The sequence below is a fragment of the Gavialis gangeticus genome, unplaced genomic scaffold (genome assembly GCF_001723915.1).
Source record: "Gavialis gangeticus isolate Ggan-Ray unplaced genomic scaffold, GavGan_comp1, whole genome shotgun sequence".
Lineage (NCBI taxonomy): Eukaryota > Metazoa > Chordata > Crocodylia > Gavialidae > Gavialis > Gavialis gangeticus.
This window is the reverse complement of record NW_017729034.1, coordinates 85,363,160-85,385,859: the sequence shown is the minus strand read 5'-3', so window position 1 is coordinate 85,385,859 and position 22,700 is coordinate 85,363,160. Positions and strand designations below refer to the sequence as shown.

General features: G+C 41.3%; 1 protein-coding gene across 1 annotated transcript in view; it reads left to right on the top strand.

Moving 5' to 3' along the window:
• GRM1 (glutamate metabotropic receptor 1) overlaps window positions 1-22,700 on the top strand; it is a 427,931-nt gene that overhangs the window by 5,909 nt on the left and 399,322 nt on the right. The window contains exon 2 of the mRNA XM_019527617.1: window positions 771-1,666. Within this exon, the coding sequence (XP_019383162.1) occupies window positions 904-1,666 (763 nt within the window). The 5' untranslated portion in view covers window positions 771-903. The remainder of the gene's footprint in view (window positions 1-770; window positions 1,667-22,700) is intronic.

Sequence of the window (22,700 nt, the reverse complement as noted above, 5' to 3'; positions counted from 1 at the left end):
CTGCCTCCGTGCTCTCAAGTAGGGAGTTCCCCATTGTGTAAGTGTGCTGCTGGTTCCTACTGCCCAAGTGCAGCACCCTGCACTTGTCCGTATTGAAACGCATCCTGTTCCTGTTAGCCCACCCCTGTAACCTATCCAGATCCCTCTGCAATCTCTCCCTCCCTGCTAGCGTGCTCACCTCCCCCGCCTCCCCCACCCCAACCCAGAAAAGTTACCCTCACCTGTAATGGATCTATATGTGTCCCACCTCCCTCCTCTGACCTTTAAATGACATTTCCATTGACTGTACAAAGAAGATTTATCTTTTTCTTTTACTTCCAATTGTTTGGAGTCTTGTGGGTCATCTGTTTAAGTGATAAGAGTGGAATAAAGTATTTATCCCCCCACCCCCACTCTCTGGTATGATAACCACTGAGGTTGAGACAAGATTTTATCTGACTTGTCTCAGATGTTGTAAAACTTGTCAGATAGGTTATCATTGCTTTAAGAGACAGGACCTTGCCTTGAATGCATGTATGTGTACAGGTCTGTGCACAGGCATTGATGTTTCTGTGTGTGAGAGTGAGTGAACGTGTGTCTGTATGTATCTCAAGGAAGGACTTAGGAAATGTACATGGGAGAACCTCCCCTCATGCAGACTGATTCAGGCTTTGTCTAAAATCAGTCATCCCTCTAAACTCTTTTCTGATGAATATGACCTTCATTGGGTCCTGCTCTGACATCGCTTCCTCTGCTGAATGTGCTTTGTTTCCCTCTTTCTCTGCCACTAGGCAATAATTCACTATTACGATGACTTCTCATGCATCCTGAAGTGATTTGCTTTAAAACTCTGCTGCCATGGGAGTTGGAGCTGCTTCGGAAGTGACAGGGGAGAAACAGATACTTCCTACATGTCCTTAAACAATGTGCAGACAGGAGGAGCCCATGAAATTTGTTACCTGGATCTGGATGACATCCTGCAACAAAATGATTGGAGTGCTGCTTGTCTTCTTCCCTGCTATCTTCCTAGAGATAGACATCCTCCCCAGAAATACTGGCAGAAAGATCTTACTGTCAGGGGCTTCTTCCCAGCGATCAGTAGCTAGAATGGACGGAGATGTCATCATAGGTGCCCTCTTCTCGGTCCATCACCAGCCACCAGCTGAGAAAGTGCCGGAGAGGAAGTGTGGGGAAATCAGAGAGCAATACGGCATACAGAGAGTTGAAGCCATGTTTCACACTTTGGATAAAATTAACTCAGATCCAGTGCTACTGCCCAATATCACACTGGGCAGTGAGATCAGAGATTCCTGCTGGCATTCCTCGGTAGCTCTGGAGCAGAGCATTGAGTTCATAAGGGACTCCTTGATCTCCATAAGAGACGATAAAGATGGAATCAATCGGTGTATGTCTGAAGCCCAATCCCAACACCAGGCCAGAGTCAAAAAACCTATTGCAGGGGTCATTGGTCCAGGCTCTAGCTCGGTTGCAATTCAAGTGCAAAATCTTCTCCAGCTCTTTGATATCCCTCAGATTGCTTATTCTGCAACAAGCATTGACCTGAGCGACAAAACTTTATATAAATACTTCCTGAGGGTGGTCCCTTCTGACACGCTGCAAGCCAGGGCCATGCTTGACATAGTCAAACGATACAATTGGACCTATGTATCTGCAGTCCATACTGAAGGTAGGTATGGAAAAAGCAATGCACATAGAATCAGGGGAATAATTTTCCTTCCCATCCCTTTCTGCCACTCCTCCCCTCAGATCTAGGAAGTTTCCCTGAGCTTTTAGTGTCAGGCTCCAAAGCTGCTGCGTGGGTTTACACACTATAGATTTATACAACAGGTTTGTACTTTATACTGTTCCTTGGAGAAGAGAGGTTTACTCCTTGATAACTAGCTGCAATCATCTGGCTGTCTAGGAGTGCTTTCTACTAAAGAGAAACCGAGTACTTGACTTCAAATTTGAAAAAGGAAAAAAGCCTTGTAGCATATTTATTTGGTTTGTTTTCCCAGAGAAGTCAATTCCAACCCATGGGAGATGGACAGCAATCATTTTGTATTAACAGTCTAGCTTGCTGGCAAAATTCAATGAAAAGGATGCAATTTGCCCCCTGCTACTGTGGGATTTGAACAAGAATTTCTCCTCAGAGTAGTGCACACAGCCTCTAGACTTGGTTTCAAAACTGTCGGGTGGACGGCTTTAAGCTTATACACTTTATAAAACTTCATAAATATAATCTCAGGGGGAAAAAGCACACACAGAGACCCAGTTGTGACCTTCAGATTTGACCCCTTCCCTTTTTTTTCATTCACAGGCAGAATGATTCATACCTACTTCAGTTTAGAACAGCCAATCCCTTCTAATTAAAAAGTTAACAGATGTAAGAATCTCAGGCTGAAGTTAATAAGGGCACAAAATCATTCTTAAAGAGGAAGTGCCAGTTCAGTAATAAAGTGTGCATATTTTCAGTGAAGCAAATTCTCAGATTTGTTTCATTCTTATTCAGGCAAAACTGTCACTGAAATCTGTGGAAGTTTTGCAGTTTTATCTAAGTAAGAACTGAGTCAACACTGAACAAGGTTACAGGATTTGGCATTATGTTTGTTCTATATGAATTCTTCAAACTAATTTCCATATCTATAGACACAGATATGAATCCTGAAGACATTGCTCCAATATGTTCCATAGAAATGTTTTGTAAGGTGTGGAGAGACATCTGTGCTATTTCACAAGCACATATATTTAATATTCATTTCTGTTTTAATGCTGTGTAAGGAACAGTAAAAATCTTACCATACAGAGATAATTTGCAACCAACAAGTTTAATTATCTTTAAGTGAAGGTATTGTAAGATAATAGTATTTTAAAATGGAGGTTTTGGTTTATAGATGGACAATTGTTTTTGTTAAAGATAACCCAACACCTTTTAGCAATTAAATAACAGCTGAGCAATAGTTTTGTGGTACATTAGTATGCCATTTCTATAGTTTAATGATGTTGAAAACAGATTTTTTTAAATACAAAATTATAAAACTGATTTTTTTCTGTTTTTGTACAATATAGATTTCAAGTAATTCATCTATTTGACTAAATCCATGTGTAGATCTGATCTATGACTCTTTATATGAGTTAACTAAATATATTCTTTTCTGGTCTCAGAAATTGAAATAAAAAAGTTGAAAACTTATAGTGCTACAATTAAATAAAGTGATTGTCAAGAAGACTTGCAAATACTAGATTTAAAGGTGAATTGGATTGACTTGGACATTTAAAACATCGAAGTGCTGCAATTTTAAAGAACATAGGACATTTGTGGTTCATTTTGTGACCTGTCAGATGAAAAAACAAAATGTTGTATAGGGTTGTACATGAGCTATTAAAATTCTTGTTTGCTGGCAGACGTGATTAGTTCTTGTGACAGATCAGGGTGAAAATAAACATTAAGGGACTGATATTTAGTTGGTGTCAATTGTCATAGCTCCATTGAATGGATTTCAAAGGAGCTATAACAGTTTAGACTGGCTGAGGATCTTCCCTCAGAGATCTCTTCCTTCCTTTCCATTCCATGTGCAAATAAAGTCTCTTTAACAGGAATGTTTTTTTTTTGTCTTGAATAACACTATAGATTCTTAAGATTGTTTGTTAGTTCGTTTTTTTAAAAGATCATTACTGGAGACTTTTTACTTGCTACCTGTGAGAACTCTTGATTAGCTACCCAGGTTTAAAATATTGTTGATTGGGTGGTTGTTGTAGGGCATTTTTTCTGATATCTAGGGTGTATTTTTTGGAAATATTAGATCAGTTATGTAAATATTAGGGTAGTTTCTTCAGTATCAGTTTTATAATTTTATAGATTATTTGGGTTTATTACTTCCTCTCTTTTTGCTCTAAAACCTGTATTTAATATGCCATTAAAGAATTAGAAATGTAGATATTGTACTGGATTAGAAACATTGAGCAACTTTATTACACCTGTGTTGATTTCTTTCCCCAAAAACGCAATAGTTATGATACATCCATTTACAAAGTATATGGATTCCAGATTTTTTTTTCTTTTTAAAGTGAAATTAGCAGTTATGAAAAATGCTGGAACCACATATCTTTGGTTTAAAATTCTATGCATTAACTTCCAGGGGTTGTGCTGGAGTATCTGAAAGAGGAATGCAAAATACCTTCCCACTTTGCCTAACCAACACAAGGACTACTCTCAAAAATAGTCCCTGTGAATAGTGACTGCTCTATTCTTGCTTCCTCTGAGAATAAAGGGGTGAAGAGTGATCTGACCCATTCCACCTCTATGCTAGCTGACAGAGCATGATTAACAGAATCTACCATGTTAATTCTCAACTAGAGTGCCATGGTACCTTGGAGTACCATAGGATCCTTTCAAAAGTCCTGCAGGGTATCTTGTAATACTAGCACTTTTAGATATGTAAGCACCTACACACAACTTACAAGATAAACCCAGGGATTTCAAATATGAATCCATTTTGTCAGAAACATTCTGACCTGTTATTGTCTTTAGAAGTTCTTTGCAGCAGAAAAATCACTTTATTATTTTTCCATAGTCAAAAAATTAGTGAAAGCTAAAAGCTAGCATTTTCCAAGGGGTGCTTTGAGTCTAACAAGGTTGAGAAGCAATGATCTACACCGTAAGGATGATGTAGAGCAGTGGTTCTCAACCTTGTTAGAGAATGTGCAACTGCTACAGAATGTGCAACCGCTATGCACAACATGTTTCCAGGGGGAGATTGTCCTGACTTATTTTGACCTGGCACACTTCTCTCACAGAGCTATATGGAAAACATGCATATTTTCATTAAATGTGCAGGCTGTCATAGTGCAGAGTTGCATCACATTGTTTTAAGGTCTTTGTACTTGGTTGGATCAACTGTGGGAAGGAAGAGATGGTTGCACACTAAATCAGCCTTGCCTTCCCTCTGAGACTGACAGTTCTCAACTAAATGTTCTTGTTTTGTTTTGTGTTGTTTTATTTTGTTTTTTGTAATACCCTGCCCACAGAAGGATGGCATAAGTCCACCAATTAATTTCACATAACCATTGATCAGTCACCAGATGAAAATATTCTTCTTCAATATTCTCAGGTCAATTCATAGAGGTAACAAGAGGTAAAAGGCTCCCAACCCTTTCTTGATATCCTAAGACATCCAATTAGTCAAACCTAACTGTTACAGTTTCACCAATTTTACCCTGAGGCATTCCTGCCTTAAACAATTCAGATCACACTAATGATGGCAAGGTGAACAAATATTGGGTCTTTTAATACATAAATAGCACATAAATGTTGTGAACTTGCTCACACAAAGTTGTTCACTATAATGAATTAGCTCACCATAGCTGGCTTAAACATACACTGCCGTAATAGTTTAAGTGTTCCACTTTGTAGTGCATTACCTTTTTGGAGTTCATGACAGCATATTCATCTCATTATTTAGCATTTGAAATTTCATTCTTTATCAATGCACAGGACATGTACAACTTCCATTAATGATAATAAAATTTAGCACCATACAATCTGTGCCGATTAATGAACAGCGGATCTCTTGAAGAAACATCATACTCCTGTTTGCAACATTAGTTTCAGGGATATTGAAACAGCGTAGAAAGGTGCCAATTACTATAATGTTAGTTATAAATAAATCATTGTTATCAAAGCTGCATGCGATTCATCTAAAAATTCCTTTTTAAAATTTTCTAAAATTGACAGGTAAGTCTAGAGTAGTGGTTATCAACTAGGGTGCCATGGCAGAGAAAAGGAACTGCCCTGTGCTTCTCATGTACAGTCACACTGCAAAAGGCTGGATCATGAGCATATGCCTCTGCTAGCCTTAGGATTATTTAAAGCAGACAGGAATGCCCAGTCTGCTGCTGCTGCAGCCCTTGCTGGGCCAAGCCCACACAGTGTCGCTTGGAAACAGCGGGGCATGGGGCAGGTGGAAATATTCCATGTTCCTCTGTTCCCAGGAGGAGTACATCAGGGGGAGAGAGGGTTGTCAACCAGAAAGATATGCAACATCAGATAACCCTAATGCAGGCAGGAGAGCATGCTTGTGCCACAGCCCTTCCCAATCTGGCTGTGCACAAGGTGCATGGTAGTTTCACTCTGAGAACCACTAAGATAAACTGAGGCTTCACAACTGTGATTCTCACCCAGGAGGCTGCTGGATTCAGAAAAGTCATGGTGGAGTACCCTGAATATAAAAAGGGTTAGAACTACTGGGCTAGCGCATCTGTATAAGACAAAGGCAAGCCATTGTGCTCAATTTATCATGTATCTCAGATGAACACAGCTGCACATCAGGAAACTGTATTATTTTCAGAAGATGCAACAGTTGTGAAATGATGTGAGAAAATCTATGCATCTCTCTGTGCAAATTTGCATGGCCATATCCCAATGCAAGGCTTTTTCTAGGCTCTTGTGCTTTCAAGGAGCCATTAAAAATTGTTCAGTGTGCAGTTTTTATGCACGTGTGGGCGTGCAGCCTCCAAGCACTTATGCCTGATTCAGGAAAGTATTTCAGCTCCAAAAAACCACATAAGCACTTGCTTAACTGTAAGTGCATTTATCTCACAGAAGTTAAAGGGGCCAGAGGCAAATGCTTAAAGTTAGGCGCATAGTCAAGTGCTTTCATAACTCAGGCCTTAATCAGACATACCATATAGGGTAATCAATTAAGGGCAAGTCTGCCCTACTTACTCTACCTGAGTAAGACTACTTCCCTGCTTTCTCATATGGTCTGTATGGGTTTGACTATACAGCCTTTATAATACATCCAGGAGCACTACTATGAAGCATGGCTCCCAATCTGCATGAAACACATCCCAGAAGTGAGGCAATGTTGCTGCTATAGGACGGTCCTGAACACAAGCATTCCAAAGACAGAGAACTCATGTGCAATTTTGGGTACGCACTCAGCCCTGCAATAAGGTATCTCTATTGCCTCATTACGGGGAGTTGGCATATGCAAAGTAAGAGCTGGTGGATGTGGTACTCCCAACAAACCATAGGTGTAGGGTAGACATGAGATGATCACCTGAAGCGTAAGAGACTGTTCCAAGTTAGGTAATATTTGAATGAGGCTATGAAGATAAAAACCCAGATCCTGGGCTACAGCTTGGTCCAACTCTTAGGCTGGTGAGTATAGTTAACTTGGATCCTGGGGTCATCATGTTGTGGAAGTGATTTCCAGTATCTTTAGAGCAGCTTTGAGGCTGCTGTAACTTATAATAGATCTAGCAGCCACAGGAGGCAAATATGACAGCCAGGATCAGCAGAAAGACTCCATCAAGCCCCTGTTTCTGTAGCTGTGACTGTCATGGCAACAGTAGGGAAAGCAGGTGATGAAGGAACCATTGCATCATGTCTGCAGTACCACTGGATCTCACTACTTTGGGGTTATCCTATGGAGGAGGAGTAGTTTTAGGGTAGTGACCCTAACAGAAGAGTGGAAGGAACTGTGCTTTGAATCTATGCTCTACTTGCCTATTTTGGGCAAAATAGGTAAATTCATAAAAACAATATCTAAGTGGACAGAATAGATCATTTTGCATACCAGTTGGTAGTAACATACAATGAAAGTTTTAGTTCACCAATTCCCACTTGTATATAGGATTTGCAAGCAAAAAAAATTACTACCAAACTGCAGGAAAAATCTTTGTTACTTTAAAAAATTCTATTTATTTATGGATCAGTTATGCTTGTAGCACCTCATTGTTTCTGGTTTTTATCCATTGTTCGTCGGTTTTCTGTGGCAAGGTTGTATGTTTTGCCTGACTACAAATATGAAGCTTAAAATTAGCTATAATGAAATAATTGGTGCAATTATACAGATTCTAATTTCACAGTAGATGGCGTGGGCTTTATTTATCTGCATGTGATGATTCTTTGTGGCCAATGTCATATATTCTCCACAACAGTGAGTTATAAGGAACTAATCAACATGCATTCACATGCTTGTAAAGGATGGAAGCTGGTTACCCTTATATTTAATTGCACAATTCAAAAAGAAATTTTCTTTTGGCAATATTCATTCAACCTGGTTCCAGAGAACTCATCAGGCAAGTTTTGGATGTACTAAGAAATAGAATTACCATTTAAAGATATTAGTCAAAAGTTGTTCAGAAACTGTTCTTGACTCTTGTAAATATTATCCACTTTTCCATTTTTACTGCTGGCACTAAATCCCTCAGTTTATATGGAGCTGTATCAAATATACACCACTGGAAAATTTATTCCACTGTTTGGAATTATTCACAAAATGGTTCTGATGAATCATTTTCAGACTATTGGTTATTTCTAACTGTACAGACACTGTTCACTTTAGCTATTTGTTATTTATGGTGTGTTACTGATGACATAGGATGGCTGGAGCAGGGACATCTCTCAACAGAATTAGATTAGTAATTAAGAATAGCAATTCCACCTCTACTAGTTGAACTTTTCTGAATTCATAAGCATATTAGCAGTATAAGCAGTATTAGCAGTAGTAATAGTTATAAGAATACTAAGTGAGTTAGAGCTGAGGTTTTACTACTCACAAACATGCACCAGTTCGATTTTTTTTTGCTATTCAACCAGCATTATTAAATATCAGTTTTAACTGTTTTTAGTATGGGCTCTCTGGGGGCTCTAAGGGAAAAACATAGAAAAGATATGCATATTTTATCAATGCCAAAATTTACTGTAAGCAGGACAAAGATAAATATTAAAAGAAGTTGGAATAGGAATTTTCTCATATTAGATACACTAATTATAAGATAGTGGTGAAAAAAACATCATATTGATTAAAAGTGACAAGAATTCTTGCTCATGACAAATACAGCAGAGGAGTTGTTCAAAGGAAATTCCTTCTTGAAAATATATTACTTTGCAGTGATACTAAATTCACAAACAATGTAGCTTTTCAATGGTACAAGTGGCAGCTGCTTGAGTTAGATCTGCTCAAAAGAATTATCTAACTTCTGTGCCTGCCTTTTCAGCAATATTGTAAGGTGTCATATTTATCACTTGGCACAATGTGCTCCATTTTGCCAGTTGCTTGTTTTCCTCCATTATTCTTGTGCTTTTAGATTTATTTGTACATTCCACATTCTCAATATACTGCAGAATATTTTCTGTGTCAATGAAAATTGTTTTTCTAATTAAAAGCTCTATTTTATAAGATTCATATGAAAACGTCTTTTAAATATTGTTTTGAACATAGACTCATTAATATCAGTACTCGTGCTTAGATTTCTCAGTACAAAAACCCCCAAACCTAAAATAAGGCAGAGTTTAATCATCTGACTACAAATGCTGGTGTCCAGTAAGGTAGGCATTTTAGGAGATGGGGTACTTCAGGGGATCAAGCCCTGTGAATAGAAAACAGCTTATTGACTCAGACAGAGCCCAGGGTAACCATAATCAAAAGTCATTATTAACTGATGCCCAGTGACCTATGAATCAGTGGTCTCAGTATATTTTTTATGTGGCAGGTGTTCACAACACAGAAACCATCATCACAGATGGCACTAATTAACACACTTGCCGGCAGTCTCAGCAGAAAAGACCATGATTGACTGGACATAGACACTGAACTAAAGTACCCGCTCACCTCCATCTCAGGGTAAAGGCAAATTATCATGGCAGTGTGGGGAAGTTTATGCAACCCAAAAATGCATCATGGTTGTTCAATGGGTAAATTAATCCTTTTGTTTGTAGAATTGTCAGCTTTAAATAATTAAAATTACCTTTTTTTTTAAAAAAAAAAAGTAATTTTTAAAGGCATTTTTCTGAAAAAACTTTACACTTAGAATGAGTGAATGGATGTAGCAGCAGAGATGCAAGCCCTTAGGTAAGCTTTATATTTAATCTAGGGCCCAAACCAGCTGACATGTCAGAGCAATTGCACTAATTTCAGTAGAGATGCAACCTTTAACAGCAGTATGGAATCAGCCCATTCTTGTTTAGTACAAAATTGTCTCCATATCCTGCAGAGAACTGTTGCAGAGTTCCTTTGGTATAGGGCCTAGAGCTATGTTCAGGACTAAGACCACTTCTTGGAACCTTGTCCTAGTTAGAAAGCCAGAGTGATGCTCACTGTTAACAGATAATATTTACGCAGAAGGTCATACATTAAGGCCTGATAAATAATTGGTATTTTCAGTTTTGTGTGATAAACAAACAATATTTGACTGAAATTTCAGCTTCCAAACTAATGAACCAGCATACACGAAATGGAAATACAATATATACTATTTAATATTTCCCCTCATTTTTCATTACCTGTTAATGAATATTGTAACCACAAATTACATATAGCTTATTAATACTGCATACTGAGCCAATGTGTGTCTGCAGCATTTTGTGACATGTGGGGTGCCTCTTAATGAAGTGAAAAGTACTGTGTAGCACAAGCTGTCTTTTCATCTGTGACATGCCACTGCCTGGATGGCTTGCTTTAGTAAAAAGAAAAAAACCAAGAAAACCCCCAAACCAGTGAAACATGTTTTTCATTTTTCTGAAAGGCACGCCACATGTCATCCAGTACTGTGGTCCTTTTGATGAGCAATTTTTATTAATTTGTGTTCTTTCATACATGTTTCTTAAACAATTGAATAACATAAAGAACACTTTAATATATTAACAGCCCAAACTAATTTTTGCCTGTTACTTATTAATGAGCCTGATCCTTAATTTCTTCTAACAGATTCACATTGAGATGCCTGTGACATATTGCTAACAAACACATTTTAGATTGTTGATAGATCAAATAAGGTTCAGGATAATGTTTTGGTAAATAAAAGTATCCCTTGCTATCACAGGATATACATATATATGTAAAAGGCCTGAACCAACACACTGAATTCAATGGAAAGACTCCAGTGACTTCAGGGGGCATTGAATTAGTACACTTGAAAGGACACTTAAATGTCCTGCATTGGACTTTTGGGTTATGGAGCTCATGTTCCTCTGAGAGCAGCACAGATCCAGTTAATGCCCCTGAGTCCTGTATTCAGTAGATTGATTTCACAGTTACATACAGGCAAACAGCATTCATTCTACTTGGTCACTTAATTGAGGAGGTTCATATATATTATTTATTACACTTAAGTACATAAACATGGGGTCTAACTCAATTTCTTCCAAATTTATTATCCAGCATATTTCACTTCCCCCCCTACTTCTAAATTGCTTATGAATAGACTTTGAATGTTATCAATATATTTATTATTTGAAATAATAGTTTGGCCATCAGCTTCAACCCTTATTCATAAGGGGAAATGTATACTTTCAGAAAGGAGTAATTCTCCAAACATTTATGCAAACAAAAACATCTGTGCAAATAGAAACTAAAAAGATGCATGAATTTTACTGAACTGACTGCCTACTGAAATGGGAATGAATGTCCATGTATACTGTCATATAATGTTTAATGAGATTGTAATAAACACAGAATGTGTCAGCTATTAAGGATTTGAATAGCTATCATGCAAGTGGGGGAAAACTGCCACTTTTATCTATATGTAGCTTTTTTAGGAGGAAATATCTAAGTATTTACAAATTAGATATGAACATGTGTCTGAAAGCACCTTTTTGAAGATACTAACAGCTTAGCTAAGCTTCTAAGAGCTGAATAATGTGTGTCCTGAAAATCATTATATACTTCCCCTTCGGCATGCTCTGTCTCTGTTTATCTAGAAGTCTGGGTTAAATGTGGGAATTCTCTCCATCTAGAAGAGAGTATATGCAGTAGAACCTAGATATTTCCCAAGGCTTGGTTCCTAATCCCTTTGTGAAAATATGGCTATACAACCTAACTGTATATATGCATAGCTGCAGCAAACAGCTGCATGGAATCAGCAGTTTGCTGGTGGTCCAGCTTTTACCTCAAAGGATGCTGCTTCTCCACAATCAGCTGTGTGGGATCACTTATGAGCTCCAACTGATGGGAGAAGAGGTGTTCTCTGAAGTAAAACCTGCAGCAAACAAGTGAGTAGCTCACCTTATTTGGACAACTCACTGCAAACAAAATGGTTTTCGAGCCACACAGATATAAATGATCTACATTATACTGTATAGTTTGCATTAGTGCAACCGTGTGAGACTCTGAATGCCTGGAACATTACAATAATTTGTTAGAACCTATTTAGAAAGGGTTGTGTGCAGAGTTGATGCTCTATATTTAGGACATCTTGCTTTAGAGTGATTGATAACCCGGTAATGCAGGTTCTTGAATCTTGAATAAATCTAGGAAGTGGCATCTATGGGCGGGGGAGTCTATTGTGGACCTCTGACTCAAACAAAATAACAAGATAAGTTACTCCTTAAAAACCTATCTGTCAAATAACTGGAGGAAAAATAACCATGTTAAGAGGATTTCCAGTTCAGGAAAGATTTAAAGCTTTATTAAGAAAATGTTAAAATTGTACGGGCATTTATACACATACTTTTTTGCCCTGCAATGCACCAGAGATCCACTGCTTTGGAGCAAAATCAGTTAATAGAGTCTTCTCCGCATGTGAGCTGAGGCAAACTGCGCTGCGCTATGTGCAGTTGTAAAAGTGGCAAAACACACGTCAGTGCACAGAAAATGGTGGCAGTGTACTTTTGAACTAAAGCACTTCCAATGTGCTTCCAGCCCAGGACCCCCAAATGCTTCCAACCATGGTTCAGGGGTCCTAGGCTATAGGCACGCCCCTGAAAGGTCCAGGTATAACTGAAGCCCAGGGGGTAGAAGGAGCTGGCATGTGGAGACATTTTCCTCAGCATGCCAGGAGGTATGCCAGGAAATTGTTTAAAATTTTTTTTTTAAGATGCTGCTCCAGGCTCTTTCAAGAGATTCAGGAGGAGACGCTGCCTGAAGAGCCCTGGGGAGGACCTATTAGGGGCAGTGGAGGAGCCCCTTCTGCAGCTCTTGCTGTACAACCGCCAGAGGGGCAGGCTTCTCCCACCTCCTCCTTCTTGCCTGGTGGCCGCTGCTGCAGCTCTGTCCAGCCTGCCCCAACACATCCTCCTGCAGGCTGCCAGGGGGACATACCTGCATGTGAGAGAGTGAAGGGAGGGGAGTGGAGGAGGGCACTGGGAGAAGGGAAGCCATCAGCCTCTCTGTGCCAAGTGCAGCTGTGGCTGGCGGGCAGGGAGAAGCAGCAGCAGCATTGCCCATGTTCCTTGCACCTGCTGGAGATGTATTAGAGCCACTTGGCTGAGGAGTGCCTTAGGGGAGAGCAGTAGGCTCAGGACTGCACTGACCCTACTCACTTCCCCTCCCAGCCTGTTGCACTACCTTCCTGCTGCAGCACAGCTGCAGCACTAGGGCAGGGGGCCCCACCTGGCCCAGTGTGGCATGCCCCCAAGGGAGGAGGTAGCTGGCTGATGCATGGGCTTTGGGCCAGGGCCTCAGCAGGCTGCACTGCAGCCTGCAGCTCTCCAGGGAAGCACAGGGGCTGTGGTGGGCCCAGGGCATCCTCGGGTCAGTCTTTGTCTTGCAGCCCAACAGCCCCGCCACTTGTGTGTGTGCATATGTGTGTTTGTCTGGTTGTGTGAGTATGTGTGTGTCAGGTTGTGTGTGCATCTGTGTGTGTGCATGTGCGTCCGTGTGTCTGGTTCTGTGTTTTTCTGTCTGCAGGTATATATCTAGGGGGGTATATGTATGCATGCACATGTGTGTCTGGTTCTGGACATGTGTGTGTGTGCATGCATTTTCTCTGTGTGTGTGTGTGTGTGTGTGTGTGTGTGTGTGTGTGTTTGCATGTGTGTGGTTCTCTACATGCATGTGGTTGTGTGTGCGCATATGTGTCTGGTTCTCTGTGTGTGTTTGCATGTGCGTGTCTGGTTCTTTCTTTCCTCTCCTTTTTTCTCTTTTTTTCTTTCTCTCCTCTTTTTCTTTTTCTTTCCCCTTTCTTTTCCTTTTTCTCTCTCTTCTCTTTTTCTCTTTTTCCTCTCTTTCTCTTTTTTTCTGTCTCTCATCATAGCATGTTCAACAAAAAAAGAACACACAACAACACAGGTAATATATGAAGTTTTATTTATTGTCACCAGGTTTAGAATTTTTAGAAAATTTGGTATTTCCTGTAAAAAAAGCAACATTTATTATTATTAACTATATTAAGATGCAGTGCATTCTGCATTGTTCCCCTCACCCCACACCTGCCCCACTTTTGTTTTTCTGGCATGCTGGCATTCTGGCACTTTACAAAGTAGACACTGCAGTTTTTTGGCACTCCAGCCAAAAAATTTGCCTACCTCAGCTCTAGCTGGAGAGTGCTTCTTTGTTGCTTTAATTTTTGTAGAGCTACAAACTTTGTATCGCTACAAAAATAATGTTTGGAGGCAGTCTTGGTCAGCTGAGATCATTTGATCAAAATAGCTTTTAATACAACCAAATGCAAGTTATACATCCAGGACCAAGGTGTAGGTATCACAGCTATAGAATGGGACACTGTATTCTAGAAAGCCTTGACTCTAAAACTGGTGTAGGAATAGCAGTCATAGGGCCACAATGAACTCAATGAGAGTTCTCTTTGTGATGCTATATGGCAAAGGGGGATAGTGTGACACAAGCTCATTTTGGTCTCAACAGGGTCTCAACTGAGTGAGATATGATGGCCTGTGATGAATCTACTCTTTCTTTCTTGCCTTAAATACTGTGCAGCTCTGAATAGGATTATATGACTATGCCTTACCTCCAGGTAGCATAACTGTAATCTATCTGTTCAGTCATAACAAGGAGCCTGATCAGGTGTTTCCATGTTGATAGTGAAAATCATTTTCTCATGGTTACTATCAACACACTTTTCAAATTACTATTTTCTTAGTTTATAGTTCTCTTCATTTTGTGTTTAATGTGAGAACTGATTTAAGGCAGAATTATAGATCCTGGAATTTCATTGACTTCACCATGTTTATGCAAGGCCAATCCAGACTGAGCACTTAATGCATATTTTAAAAAAATATTCAGCTTTTTGAATACTATGCCACTGTTGTTTAATTATTTCTTGTCCTTACTGTTCATTGGGCTTGTCTACATGTGCATTAATGCATTTCAGTTAACACACATTAAATCTAATACCTCCAAGGCCATTTATACACATGCTCTGGGAGTTGTGGGGAGCTTCTTGTTGAATGAGCTTTAGATAAAGCACTCCCTTTGCCATTTTGAAGCACGGGAATGCTAATACATGAGATGCGGGAGGCAATTACCACACTCCAGAAGACTCAGTTAATTGAGTCTGCTCTGGTGCGGTAGAATTCCAGCATGTTGGAGGAGCCTCCCTGCTCAGGTATAGGCACCCTTCATTTTAAGATACTAGGAAAATGTGTGTTAGTTTATATTAATGTGCATTAACTAAAGAGCACAGTTTTTAAGTGACACAATGCACATTTGCCTATTTGAATGTGCATTAACTAAAAAGCACAATTTTTAGTGACACTTGAATGCATATTAAAATAGGCTAATGTGTACTAAAACACATGTGTAGATGCACCCAGAATTTCTTCTTTTGCTATTTTTGTGTCTCCCCATTTGTTCCATGTCTATAATTGACCTGTGGTACTTTCTCTCTGTGAGGCTGGATCCTTGTCTTATTTTTCTTGGCAAACCACAACTGCGAAGTAGGCATTTCTCTTTCTCTTCCTATGCTAGCTGCCTTATTACCTCCCCAGTGGAGGGGACACCAAATGAAAGAGAACTGTTTATGGAGGCAAGAAAAGAAGTGATGGTGTGTACTAGTAAGGCTATGTTTCCTTGGTATCTCTTGCTTGATACCCACTGTTTTTATTTTTCATTCCTTTTGTGCTGATTGCACAATATTCCAAGAAAAAATAAAAGTTCTGACTGGTATTGCTGCAGCAGGCTTTTTTTTTTTAAAGTTAAGTGTTCACAGTATTGGCACGGTGAATATGACACCCATTTCCCTAGAGATGGGAAGGTACAAGTGAGGATAAGACCTGAAACTCTTGTGGCAATCAATTACTATTGTTCTCATATTTTATTAAAGAGTACAATTGCTGTTTTCTACACTATTCTAGTTATACTAGAACCATTGAATGATGGGTAGAATCTGCACGAGTTTGAAGGAATGAAACATTGTGAAAGTGGCTTCAGTAAAGAATGCAAAAAGTAGCCAATCACAGGCTGTGTTGCATATACTGTCTGTGATTTATTAATGTAAGGGCTCTGTTACACTTTATGCTGTGAGCTGCCAAATGTTGATTGGTGCTAGTGCTACCTTGTAGTTTGGAGCAGTCACATCCATAGTCTAGAAACCTTCTCTGACTGTCCTCCACCTGCACAGCTGTGACTTGCCACTAGAGGCAGGAGTAGGAGCCATAACTCTGAGTTGCCAACAGAAGGCAGGTGATCAAAGGCAGGCTTCTATCCCTGCTCTGTGGGTGGGGGTGTGAGAGATCCTGGGATAATGGAGAACTTCACCTTGAAATGCTCCACTTAGTAAGGCAAAGTCATATAATCCTAATCAGAGCTGCACAATATTTAAGGTAAGAAAGAAAGAGTAGATTCATCACAGGTCATTATATCTCACTCAGTTAACCCCTGTTGAGACCAAGATGAGCTTGTGTTTCGTCAAGTATCACACTGTCCCCCTTTGCCATATAGCATCACAAAGGGAACTCTCATTGAGTCCGTCGTGGCCCTATGACTGCTATTCCTACACCAGTTTTAGAGTCAAGGCTTTCTAGAATACAGTGTCCCATTCTATAGCTGTGTCCCATTCTACACCTTGGTCCTGGATGTATAACTTGCATTTGGTTGTATTAAAAGCTATTTTGATCAAACGATCTCAGCTGACCAAGGCTGCCTCCAGACATTATTTTTGTAGTGATACAAAGTTTGTAGCTCTACAAAAAATAAAGCACCAAAGAAGCACTCTGCAGCTAGGGCAGAGGTAGGCAATTTTTTTGGCTGGAGTGCTGAAAAAACCACAGTGTCTACTTTGTAAAGTGCCAGAATGCTGGCATTCCAGAAAAACAAAAGTGGGGCAGGTGTGGGGTGAGGGGGACAATGCAGAATGCACTGCATCTTAATGCACAGCACATCTGTGGGGAATGGCCACACCTTAATGGAACAGGAGCTGGGTAGTACAGATCAGAGATAATCCTGCCCTGGAGTGGCATGATTTTGAGTCACATAAGTGCTTAAAATCACTTTACGGTGTTAATGTACAGACAGTCCAGTGTTTAAGACCTCCAGAAGCTGCCCAAAATTACCATGTAACAAGGCCCTAACATATCCATTGATATCCATTATTTTAACTACCTCTATTTCACTTCCTTTTGGACCATATTTTTTTCTTTTTTCATAACATAAATATTGGCATGTAAATGAAGAAAACAAGTAGTATGAAAGGACTCTATACTGTTCTCCTAACCTTGCTTATTATACAATTACTTTATACCTGGAATTATATAATTTATTTGACAGCATATGCAAAATGAAGTAAACAGTATAGTAGAAAAATAGAAACTGCTCCTACAGTAGTTGGCATCTTTATCTAACAATTTTCCAGGAAGTATTTTAAATATCTTGCTGGAATAAATGTTTAATGTAGGTGTAGATGTTTGTGAATATTTGTTGCAGCTGACCACAAAAAATACCAAACAGTGATATTTTCAAATTGTCTTAGAGCAGGACAGTGTGATAAGCATACTGTAGATGCTGCACTTGAGTGTCTCTTGATATAATATTAATATGCTTTCACTGAGGCAATCCAGAATAGAGACATTTCTTAAAATAAAATGTCCTTGTTGCATCTACTTTTTCTTCTGGTGAGTCAAGATGTACATGTAGTAATATATTCTACCTTTGTCATAGTCACAGTGTTGCCAGTAAAGTGTGAAGCAGAAATGTGCTTGTACCACAAATATCTACAATGCATTGTTACTTTTTGTAGTTCATGTCCTAAGGACATATGAATAATGAACTGTTTTCTAAAATACTAACAATGTATCTGTATTTATATTCTATGATCATATTCCTAATGAAGTGAACGAGAGTTTAGCCATTGACTAAATCTGAGTCATGTGTCTGATTCTATGGGCCTGATCCTGCAAGATGAACAGCATTATAGACTGACCCAGCAAAGGTCCTGTAACCATATGAATCTGACGAATCACTTGAAATCCAGGTAAAATCAAATGCTTAAATTAAGCATTTGATAAAGGTTAGGGGAGGAGAGGTGTGCCAGCACACTGTAGAATTAATCCCTAAATCTAAATAAGATTCATGCTGGCTATGTCTACACTGCACGGTGAGCTACGGTAACTCATTACTACTGCACAGTAGCATTGTGTGGCATGAACTGTGATGCAACGCTACTGTGCAGTAGTAACAAGCTACTGCACAGTCAGCATCACCAGGAAATTTTACGGGGATGCTACTGTGTAGTAACACCAGTTACCATCCAGTCATTTAGTTTTGGGTATGGAAGTACTAAATGACTGTGCAGTAACAACTGCACAGTCAGCATCTCGTGTAGTCATGGCCACTTCCTCTAATGGACTATATACCACATGAGAGAAAACGCTTAATGGTTTGTGTCCCAGGAAGTGGGGTAATGCAGGGTACTTACCTGCAGCCCCAAACAACGCACATGGAGAACAGCTGAAGGAACCTGTGCGGCATGTGAGCCGCCTCTATGTACAGCTGCGGCTGGCCGGTGACGTCAGTGCCAGACGCCGGCCAGCAAAGTTAAAAATGGCAGCCACCACGGCAGATGGGGCAGATGGCCCGGAGATAGAGCGGCTGCAAACGTCTCTGGAGAGGCAAGCCCCGCTGCGCCACTAGGGAAGCGAGCCGCGCTGCTGCATGCGCCGCTAGAGGAGTAAGCAGAGCTGCTGTGGACGCTGCCGGAGGAGCGAGCAGAGCTGCTGCAGATGCCACCGGAGGAATGAGCTGAGCTGCTGTGGATGCTGCCAGGGGAGTGAGCAGTGCAGCTGCGGATGCCGCCGTGGGAACAAGCCGGGCTGCTGCAGATGCCGCCGGAGGAGCAAGCCTTGGAGGTGGATCCAGAGGAGGCTGGTGAGCTGGAGCACGGGCCGTGGGAGAGAGAGGCACCCCATCGAGATCCCTCATCCGGCACCGTGGGAGTGATTCCTGGCTTGAAGGAGGGAGAGCGGAGGCATCTATGCAGAAGCCTCAAGACGAAGATGGAGTAGCAGGCTGGTGGGGCAAAGGACAGCACGTTGGTAGACAAACACCTGTGACGACCTAGACGAGGGGTTGGGGTGAGACAGGGTCACCGACGAGGCCCAGGAGGGCTAGTGGGACTGGCCTGAACTCCAAGGCCAAGCAAAGGGAGATCCACGGGGTTTGGTGGAGGAGCACTGAGTCTTGGTTGCCACAGGCCAAATTCCCCTGAGTGGGGGATTTAGGGTGAGGGCACTCAGGGTACGGGCATAGGGAAGTTAGGGGGCAATTCCCAGGAGGAAGCGTCCCATGGGGCAGGATTAAGAGTGAGGCCAGCTCAACGACGTGTCAGTGCGCAAGTAGGGAGGTTGTGATCTGCCGGAGGACCTCATCAAGGTGACCCCGCAAGGTGGCATGAGGCCAGGGTGTAGGGGTGGTGGAGCCCCGTGAACAACTGCCAGGCCGGACCCGGGCACCGAGGGACCCGCCAGCCGCCCCGCCCATTGCAGAATATCAAGACATGGCAAGCGAGCGCGGGGTCTACTGTGTGGGAAGATAGAACTGCCTCAAGGTTATTGAGGGTCCGGAAGGGGCATAATATCTGGAGAGAGATCCGAGCCACCGCCTGGTGGCTAGCGACAGCCCGGCAGGCACAGCTTGTAAATAATGTTAGCATCTTATGATAAAATTGTGACTTTTAATAATTCTTAGAGTTTGTGCACATTGTATGGTGTGCACAAAATAAAGGCATAAAACAAATACCTAATGCAAACTATGACTTTACTGTCCAAGAGCCATATCTGGATCAATCATGGTTGGGTAACAACCTAATTTGTGATATCATGGATTTTGTAGAAACCGGAAAATCAAGCATTGCCTGTGAAATCAGGCATTGTCTGCAAAATCCACACGCACAAAAAAAACTTGCTAAAAATAAAATGCTGGCTCCCTAGTGGAAGCCAGCAGTCCGCATGGTGGCTCTACTCAGCCTTCCAGCCCACCTGGGGGAAAGCAGGGGAGAATTGTTAACACAAAAGAGAGCAACCAAGATGGTGATGGCCCCCCACCCTTGCCCCTTGCTGATGATTGGCTGAGAGGATTGCCCATTACCATCACATGGCCCTGCTTCTCTTCACCAATCAGCAGCAAGGGATGAGGGCACATGTTAGATAGCCCTCTTAGCCAATCAGCGGCAAGGGGCAGGGCTGTATGATGGACAGCCCTCTCAGCCAGTCAGTGGGGAGGGTCAGGGCCAATGGGGGCCCTCAGCCAATCAACGGGGAGGGGCAGGCTTGCCATGAAAAGGCCACAAAATTGGCTTCACATACTATGAGTGGCCTGCAAAAATCCCTTTCACTTACCATGACTTATGTAGATCCCTAGTCATGGTGAGAGGAATACACCTGTGCATAGACAGAGTGACAAAGTTTTGTGTGTTTTTCTTTCCAAGGAGAGGAGGAATGAAATTCAGGCAGCTCTTGTGCCTGTTTCAGCTCATAAGTATCTTCTCTTCCCTTTTCATGGTTTTAGAGGCAATTAAATGTGGGTCAACTTATCCTGTTTCTTTCCACTTGGTAAATGTGTTTTAGGTGTTTGTGTAAACTTTGCAGGCTGAATTTTGCAAAAGATGCTTGTGTGTGGCACTGGCATACATAATTGAATATGCATTGCACAAATTTGGATTTAAGAGCCTGAACACTATGACATTGTTAAATTGGAACATGGAAGTAAGTCGGTCAGTTTGGCTACCTTTTTAAGTATGCAAATATATTGTCAATATAATTAGGCATCTTGCTGGGTGATGAATCTTCAGTCTTTTTGCAAATGTAGAAATTAGGATTTATTTTGAAACATTCTGTTTGTTACACTATTATCTTCTTGCTACAAATCAAATTACTCTGGAGTAAATTCTATTTGGAAACTGTTCTCTTTTTTTGTTTACTTATTTTTAATGATATTTTCTTGGATGTTAATTCACATGTATTGGGAGGCAAAAAGTCAAAACATATTAACAGAATATATGTACGAAAATAATATATTAGGTAGAAAAAGAAAAAAATATTTCTGTGACACCATCTTCCCACAGTTCTCTCTTACATAAAGCTGTTGGAACTCTATAGTATTGTTTGTTCATCTGCTGAGGGTTCAATACCTATTTGTATAGATAAGCACCCTTTTTTGTCCATCTCTTATCTCAAGCTGAAGGAGCTCTTGACATTTTGATGATACTTTTGATGTTGTTTTGATGGCACCAGCAGCAAAACAATGTACCTAGATGGAACACCATATACAGCAACATTTAGACTGGCCTTAGACTGCCTGGGACACTGCTACTGGTCAATAGCAAACACAGGCAACCATTTTACAATCTCTTTCATGGAGTCATCAAGCTCCTTCTCACACTTCGTTAGGTTTATTTTTTTTCTCCCAAGTTGTTTCAAAACTTTACTTTTTAATAGTTAGCAACCAAATTTATAGCATGAATTTAATCATGGTCAATTTATAACCACCGCTTCCTGATTTAACATTGCCCATTAGTTTTGTTTCCCTCCCTGATTTAACTTCAGCGTATTCTTAGACAGTGATATCTCCTCTGTTTTGCCAAACACAGCAAGATCTTTCAGTCCCATCTCAGAAGATAGGCTCCCCATTCCTTTGATCATCCTCATAGCCTTTTTCAATTTGCACCTTTTCCAGTCTGAATTCATATTTCTGGGTGACAAGAACTGTACACAGTATTCCCAGTGAGTTCTTACCATTGTCTTAGACAACTTCCTAGGATTGCATTTGTCTTTTTTATGACTGTCTTCCATTTAATAGATTACACTCAGGCTGTGATCAACAAATCAATCATGCCTTTCCTCTTTTCCCCAACTGATGAACTCCTAGTCTGTAGGAGAAACTATGGTTATTAGTCCCAGTACATGAGCTTGCACTTTGTAGTGTTAAATTTATCCTGGTTCTATCACTGCAGCCTTCAACGTGAATTAGCGTGAGTTAGTGCAGAGTTTGCGCAGAAGGGTGCGCGGGAGGGCCCGAGACCCTGCCTGTGAACCCCCCAGGGTAGACAGTCCCAGCTGTAGCCAACCTACCAGAGGCATGACATGGATGGGCATGCATCGCACCCCTCGGGTCCCCTTGGGCTCTGCGGCCCCCCCCCCGGCACCTCAGAGACTGCCACCCAGACAGAGCCCATGGTTCCGGGCTCCATGCAGACAGCCCCTGCCTCTCGGCTGTGCAGGCCGCCTGTCCCTTTTTCAGGCTTTGGCAGCCAGGACCATGACCATCTCCCCGTGTGGGGTCTGCTCCCTTTTGGGGTCTCTGGTGCGCCAGCTGGAGGAGCTCCAGGCCACAGTCCAGAGACTGCATGCCATCAGGGACTGTGAGCAGGAGATTGACTCCTACTGCCAGGCCCTTCTCCCCCGGGAGCCGGAGGGTAGATCACCGTCTCCCTCCAGGACAAAGGAGGACTCCGGGACCTCCCACTCTGTCCAGTCAGGGGCATGGACCAAGGTGGTTAAGGGCTCTAAGGCCCGCTGCACCAAGGCCTCTGCCCCACTGGAGCTTAGC